Source organism: Phragmites australis, chromosome 6 (genome assembly GCF_958298935.1).
Source record: "Phragmites australis chromosome 6, lpPhrAust1.1, whole genome shotgun sequence".
Taxonomy (NCBI): Eukaryota; Viridiplantae; Streptophyta; class Magnoliopsida; order Poales; family Poaceae; genus Phragmites; species Phragmites australis.
In genome coordinates this window covers 6,179,082-6,186,668 of record NC_084926.1, presented here as the reverse complement: position 1 = coordinate 6,186,668, position 7,587 = coordinate 6,179,082, and the positions used below count along the sequence as shown (strand labels likewise).

Sequence of the window (7,587 nt, the reverse complement as noted above, 5' to 3'; positions counted from 1 at the left end):
GTATGGGCATGAGCAGCACAAAGATCAATGGGCCAGCCGGTCCACAAGAGAAACACAAGGCCAAAAAATTATTAAAAATTATATTTTCCTCAACAAACCACACTTACACTCACGCATATGGCATATGTCTAAACTAGATTGAGACATAACCGCACATAGTGCGAGCACACGTTTTAACCTACCCACGTATGTAAATACTATTCATCTCAATATTTAATCTTAAGAAAATATGAGCATCTTGATGAGTACAAGATTCGAATCCTGAGTTCCACCGTAAGTATTGAAGGCTTCTCACCTCAAATAAAAAGTGCTAAAGGTGTCGTACAGGCAGTCCATGAGGAATATGGTTATCTCATAACTTTATCTCGAACTGACAGTTGCAATGTGGAAAATGTTCTTTGCAACAAAGGCATGTTATAATAAGGTTATAGAAGAGCAGTGAAATTGGGGTGCTTAATAATGTGATTAAGAATTAAAAGTAAAATGGCGACATATCTGACGGTCTCTTTGGATGGTTGAACATTGTATCGCGTGTTGTTGTGTAAGGATTGTGCTGTAGGAAAATAGTGTGACTAATGAAGGTTGAACGGATGTTGTAGAGTGTTTGTTTTCAATAAGTATCCATTGAATAAGCAAATAGCATGTTTAGCGAACAATACATTGTTTGGCATCCTGATAAAGAAGAAAGAGATTTTCGATGGTTACGTGTGTGTATCTGAACCTGAATATCTGATAGTCGATTATGACTTGGTAGTGTGAAGACTGGTGACAGAGTTTATTTTTGGTCACATCGTCCGCCGTTGAAGTAACTCACAGGGATCACGAGCCTGACAGGAGCACATGGACCCATGTTAGAGCGGTGGTTTACGTTTCTTCAGGTTATCAGGTAAGCTGAAAAATCTAAAGTCGGAAGCATCAACGTCCATTGAAGCTAAGAGAAGCATGTTGGCTTGGAATGGCATCGTCCGACGGCTTCAGCCTTCAGGTGTGTATCCTTCACCTGCACAAGGAGAAACAACAATGCGTTTGTTCGGGTCGATCTAGCCAGATGCTCAAACCAACCCCAGTTTCGGCCGCGGCCATCGCGCGCGGGTTGCCGGATCATCACCGTGCACCGGGCACAGCCGCCACCCCGCCACGTACAGCATACGGCGGGCACCGCGCAACTTGGTAACTACCGGCTTCGAAAGTGGGAGTCAGTTGGACGCGCGCGGAGGCAGTCAAACCAACTTGCATGCATGTACCGTCGTCGTGCATGCCGAACGGGAAATACAATCCATCGTGCGCAACACATGACTAATCTCGTTCGTCAATCTCTTACTTGGTAATCATTTACAGATCTTAATAGCCCATGCATATTAAGAGCTAGTAGAATTTTCCCCCTCTATGCCGAACAGCCAATATGACCCAAACGGTTACTGCTAGCACCAAGAGCAAAGTTGCCAGGCTCACAATATCTTTGGTTGGCCTGCCGGGAAAACTGGGATTAAACCGTTCAAACCGTAAACTCCTCGTGCAACTCAACGTCGCCGTTTGCACAGTCAAATTTGACATTGGTAGATTAATCAACATTTATGTATTGACGAAAATGAATTACATTGAGGTTTCTCTCCTAAGCAACTGGCCTAATCGCCATACAGTTTCCTGACATTCCTCCTAGATCTGGGAAAAGTAACGTTAATTCCTAAACCGATCGCACTATCAACTACCAATCGAGAAACCAGACGTCTAAGCTCAAACCAACACGAACAGAGTGACGACACCCACAACCACAAGCCCTACTACAATGGAGGAAACAACGCTAAGAATACACCTAGACGCGCCGCTGGCCTGGGGCAGCGAGCTCGGGCTCGGGGTGGAAGTGGTAGTGGAGCTGGACCCGGGAGGGACGCCGCCGGGTGATGACACCGGGCTGGACGCGCCGCCGCCGATGCTGCCACCGACGGAGGGCGGCATCCCCGGCGCCGCGGCAGGGGCACCGGTCAGCGCGGAGGGCGCCTTGACGCGCGCGATCATCCGCTGCCCTGCTTCGCAGTGGCCCGGGACGCCGCTGACGAAGTAGAAGAGACCGTAGCGGTCGAACGTGAACTTGGTGTCGCCGTCCGTGAACCGGCTCAGCGGGCTATCCGTGCTGCACTGCTTGTAGTCGTCGTGGTTCACCAGCAGCACCGAGTCGTTGGCGTACTTGAAATCTGCGCACCGCAAATCAGACACGCTGGTTTGCATATAATAAAGCACGCGAGAATAATCAAGAACGCTAGCTGCATTGTCTTGTGAAACGTGGATGTGGCTGCTGAGTGCTTACTTACCCAGGACGTCGCCCACTTGGAAGCGGTTCCTCTTGGCCCAGTGGTTGTACGTCTCGGTGCCGTTGCCCGACGGCACCGTCCACCCCCGCTCGTCGCCGACGTTGAACACCGACGGCGGCAGCGATGACACCGAGGCGGCGAGGAGGACGCAGGAGAAGACGACGGCGAGGAGGCTGGCCATTGACTCACGTGCAGCGGATGGAACTCGAACAAGATCTCTGCACGCGAGTGCTACAGGAAGTTGAGCCTTGGACTGGAGTTCTTCTGTGTGAACCGTGGTGGGGGGTTTATATAGCGGGTGCCCACTGCCCAGGGGAGTGGCGGCTTGGCGCCGGCGAAAGAGGCAGAGTGGTGGGGGTGGGGGGGGGGGGGGAGGGTTGCGTACGTGCGAAATGGCGGGGTAGTTGGAGAGGTGCCGTTGATCCGTGCTCTCCAGCGTCCGCTTGGACGGCCCGTGATTGGCGCTTGACTTGGTAAGAGAGCCGGAGAGATTGGTGCATTGCAGTTTGGGTTCCAGTCTATCTAGTAGTAACCGTCAAGTTAAAGACTAGTTTTTTTAGAGGAAGTTAAGCCTAGCCAACCGGTCAATGGAGCGAAGCGACAGTACAGTACGCACATCGTAGATGGCCTCCATTGCCTGACTAGTTGGGCCATTTTTTTATTAAAAAAACGAGGAACCTCATTTCTATTACCATGCAATGGAACCATAAACATTGTATTGTCTTACATCCATCGTAAAAAGGATAGAACGAGAAACATAAAACGTATCGAAAGGTAGCAACACTAGGCTAGACTAAACGGCGCTGCAAGCAGAAACTACCAAAAGTACTACCAAACAAACTAGTTTCGGATAAAGTATCATCATCCATCAGGGATAGTTGAGCCGATAGAAGAGGAAATAAACGACGTCAGTGATTTTCTTCTTCGTCAATTGGGCCAAATTTAGGCCGCAAATGTGGCCCAATTAGGGCCAAGCACAAAATTGGGCCAGGTTATTTCGGTCAAGTCCCTCGTCGAAGTAAAAAAACCAAAACCCTCTCCGAACCCAGCGACTGCTCCGGCGGCGGCGGCGCGTTGAGATGGCTGACGACGCGGAGAGCGAGCGAACCGCGGTCGCAGCGGAAGACGGGGGACAGCTACCGGCGTTATCGAAGAGCGCGAGGAAGAAGCAGCTGAAGCAGGAGCGGCAGGCGGAGCGGAAGGCGGCCCGGAAGGCAGCGGAGAAGGAGCGCCGGCGCGCTGACGTGGAGCGGAGGAGGCGCGAGTGGGGGGAGGCGCTGGCCACCGCGCCATCGGATGAGGCGCGAGTGGAGATGATAGCGGCGCGGCGGGAGACGCGGCGCGAGCGGGTGGGGCGGCGCGCGGAGGAGCGCGGGGCGCGCGCCGAGCGGCTCCGGCGCGCGGCTGACGGCGCGGGCCAGAAGGTGGTGCTCGACCTCGAGTTCGCCGATCTCATGCGGCCCAACGAGATCCATAGCCTTACGCAGCAGGTGGATCCGCCTTCTCTTGGTAGTATGTTTTGAATTGCAACGAAGTAACAGTGATGGTTGGATTGACACTATATTTCATCTATAATTAGTGTGATTCTTGAAGGTTTAAATAGTCTCCCCTGTAGGGAATGCACGAGTAGTTCCTCTAATGAAAATGATTGATTTGATATATGAAAGAGCATCAGTTGTTGTAAAATGGGTAGCTAAGAATAGTTTAACTAATGCCTTGAGTCTTCTAATGTTCACATATCAGGAAACCTTGTCTGCCAGAGTAGTAAATTTGAGGTATGCATCTTCCATAAATAATTACAGAATGACCTAACAAACTTAGTTTTGCTGTGCCAGTGTTTCTTTCTTTTACAAATTTGAGATAGTGGATCAAAGGGCTTTATTACCTGTCTGCATTGCATAGTATTGTAAATATCTCTGTCTAGCAGTCTAGCCCCATACCTTCTGCAACCATGGATGTGTAGGTAATACTGTGAGAAAACTTGTTACACATTAACTAATTCAAGTTACAGATTATGTACTGCTATGCAGTGAATGGGAGATCTGCAAACCCAGCTCACCTGCGGTTGACAGGTTGCAATGGAGAAATGGCGACCCATCTTCAGAGAATTCCTGGGTATGATAAGTGGATCATTGAAAAAGAGGCCAAGCCTTATCTTGAAGCATTTGAAGATCGTAAAGAAAACCTTGTGTATCTTACAGCGGATGCTGAGAATATGCTTGATGACCTGGACATGTCAAAAATATACATCATTGGTGGCCTGGTGGATCGAAACCGATGGAAAGGCATAACACTGAAAAAGGCAGTTGAGCAGGGCATTCAATCAGCGAAGCTTCCTATCGGAAACTATTTAAAGATGTCAAGTTCTCAGGTGAGCATACGGATGTTTCCTCCTTTTGCAAGGAAAAATGTTACCTTGCCTCGCTATAACCTTAGTTCAATGTATTGGTCTTTTTGTTTCGAATCTGTACCCACTGTGTCCTTTTTTTTTTGAGAGAGAGAGTATAATTCGGACGCATACCCGCACTCACACACGCACACCACACTCTTACTCATACACATCCACGCGGTTATGTCTGAGCATACGTCTAAATAAGATTGGAGACATAAGCACAGGTACACGTTTTGATCACTGAATGCAACAACATATGCATGTAATATTTCTTTTGGGATTTAATCTCAAGAAAATGCGACCACCCCTGCCGAGTTTTGTACTTGAACTCGAGTGAGCAGATTCCACCATAAAGATCATAACTAACTGAGCTATACTTAGTTCGCAGCCACTGTGTCTTTCCAAGATGCCCAGATATTGTGATAATGTCTCTCATACTATACAAAGACCTTTGTTACGAGACATTGTTTCTTAGTATGTTAAAATATTCTTAATAATATTTAGGGAAAAAATACCACAGTTGTGCTTTTTTGCTGATTTTCTGAAGATTCGTATTTGAATGCTGCACTGAACTAGTGAGAACAATGTATGGTGCTTACTACTACCGCCAAAGTCGCCATATAGTTTTCATTGGACTGTCTAAGCAAATAGTCATCTGAATTTTTACTTAGTTCATGAAGAAGTCGTTGACATTAGAATATCTGGTCTGGAGTCTGCAACTCTGGAGAGCTTGTACTAAGATTATCGATCTCCTTGTGTGCCAATAATGCAGGTTCTTACAGTTAACCAAGTGTTTGAAATAATGCTAAAGTTTGTGGAAACAAGGGACTGGAAAACTGCATTCTTCCATGTGATCCCACAGAGGAAGCGAGGAGAAGCTGAAGCTGGAGATGATGGAGTGAAAGTATGCTTGGGTGATGATGATGATGGCGCGGCGGAAGGGGCTGCAAATGGAGATCTTTCTGAGGAAGACCTCAACAAGGGTGACCTCAACAAGGGTTTTGATGAGGAGGTGAGTGATGATGAGGATGAAGAACTCGATGTCTCTAAGAAGAGGCAGTGCGTTAGACCTGAAAACGGAGAAGCTGGGGATCTCTCCTCCGGTGCTGTAGCAGAGGCGACGCCTGCCGGGGACGCTAACCCCCAGGCTGAGCAGTGAGCAGTGCAAAGGCAACAGTGGCGAGGACCGAAGAATATTGAACCCTACGTTTGCCACTGTTTTTCAGAACAGCCTTGTTCATTTGGATTTATGGGGGGCCTTCCTGACATCGATGTATTTTACTACTGTATTCCTGTTGTGTTTTTGGACCAAACCATTATTTAATCATCATTATTACAACGGGCCCAACGCCTTGCAACCTGGTGACGTTCTGATCTTTTCAACGGGAGAAGCATGATGCCCTTACTGCACCGAATGAGTGAAAGAACTCTGGGATTTGACAATCAAACGTACGCACGTTGGGCTGTTGTGGCTACGTACATAACAACTACGGGTAAACTGTTCCGCATGGCGCCGGCTGCAGCATCTGCATGCATGCATGGCTACAGGGGACGCAGATATTTCGTCACGCTCGCAGCAGGCGGTACGTGCAGCCGTGCAGCAACAAAAATAGACCTGACCTCACGCGGTCGTGCGTACAGTAGAGAGAGAGAGAGAGTGAGACGTAGGCCGAAGCATATGGAAGGAGCTGCTAGCAGAGCGCGCGCGCGAGAGAAATAGAGAGAGAGCTCACAAAACTAGGCGACCTGCGGTCTGCAGTTCCCGAAGCGGCAGCTAGCAGAGCATGCACTGGAGCAGGGGAAACGAAACGAAGACCCTGATACATGCATGCAGCAGCAGCAGCTGCAGCCAGCAGCCAGAATACATTAACCCGCCATAGCTGGAGCGGAAGCTGCGTGCATATGGCGGCACTTGTCGCGCGTGCCTCGTTGCGCCTGGCGCAAGCCATCCGGCCGGCCGATCGAGCAGCTTCGCCTCGCGCGCTACCCTCCCCCCCTCCCAACCACAACGGGTGACGTCGTACGCCACCACACAACCGTACGTGCCCGCTCAGCTTAGCTTACACGTCCCAGCAACCGGCCGGCCGGCCGTTTCCCCGTCCGGAGCCATCAAAATATCTTCTAGCGTACGCGCGCGCAAGTTCACTGGACGATGGGTTCCGCACGTCTGATGCACCGTCACTGATCGATTCGTCGTGCGATGAGTACGCTGATCGAGTTAGCACACGGCGGTACGGTACGGTACGTTGCGGCTGGCCACACACTCCTCGCCTTTGGCGGCCTATGGCTATGTCCTCCCCGGCTCACTCTCTCGGTTGGTTCAGAGTAACTTCATTCGGAGCACGCTCCGCCCGTATTTCGCAGCGTTCACTTGCAGGATTTGATCAGCTAGCATGCAACACAGCGAATGAACGACTAAAGTTGTGCAAGATAAACTTTTGCATTTGCATATACGCTCCTACACAAAAGTTGATCTTTGCCTGGCCAGCCGTCCAAAACAGACTATGGACTTCGGACCGCTTAGCAATGAGAGGATGGTCCTCCAACACTTTATGTGTGCTCTGCCGGCGCATTCCGGAGACCTCCCACCACCTCTTGGTCGGTTGCCGGTTCACCAGACGCATCTGGGGTCTCGTTGCGCTCTGGCTTGCCCAGCCGGTAATTGACCCCATTCTGTGATCGCCTTCGGTTACTATTTACGAGTGGTGGTCGGCGATGGCTATTTCGCAACATATCCCACGAAAAGGTGTCAGGCCCCTTCTTTTGCTACTCCCTCCGTTTCGTAATATTTGTTCATAGCCTCGGGAGTATCTGTCTCAAATTGTTTGTCTATTGTGGTAACCAAAGATACTTTATGATTTATTTTAGAGCTTTTTTATGGTGGTC

The 7,587-nt window shown here is 49.6% G+C and overlaps 2 protein-coding genes across 2 annotated transcripts; one reads left to right on the top strand and one right to left on the bottom strand.

The window, feature by feature from the left end:
- Nucleotides 1–1,701: 1,701 nt before the first annotated feature.
- LOC133920395 (early nodulin-like protein 21) lies at nucleotides 1,702–2,490 on the bottom strand. The gene is made up of 2 exons (XM_062365017.1): nucleotides 2,310–2,490; nucleotides 1,702–2,192 (listed from the first exon to the last, which is right to left on the bottom strand). Exons 1-2 carry the CDS (start codon nucleotides 2,488–2,490, stop codon nucleotides 1,735–1,737), a joined length of 639 nt encoding a protein of 212 aa, XP_062221001.1. The 3' UTR covers nucleotides 1,702–1,734.
- An 816-nt stretch (nucleotides 2,491–3,306) lies between these two features.
- LOC133921333 (tRNA (guanine(9)-N1)-methyltransferase) lies at nucleotides 3,307–6,059 on the top strand. Its single transcript, XM_062366154.1, has 3 exons — nucleotides 3,307–3,799; nucleotides 4,321–4,680; nucleotides 5,474–6,059. Exons 1-3 carry the CDS (start codon nucleotides 3,389–3,391, stop codon nucleotides 5,858–5,860), a joined length of 1,158 nt encoding a protein of 385 aa, XP_062222138.1. The 5' UTR covers nucleotides 3,307–3,388; the 3' UTR covers nucleotides 5,861–6,059.
- Nucleotides 6,060–7,587: the final 1,528 nt, after the last annotated feature.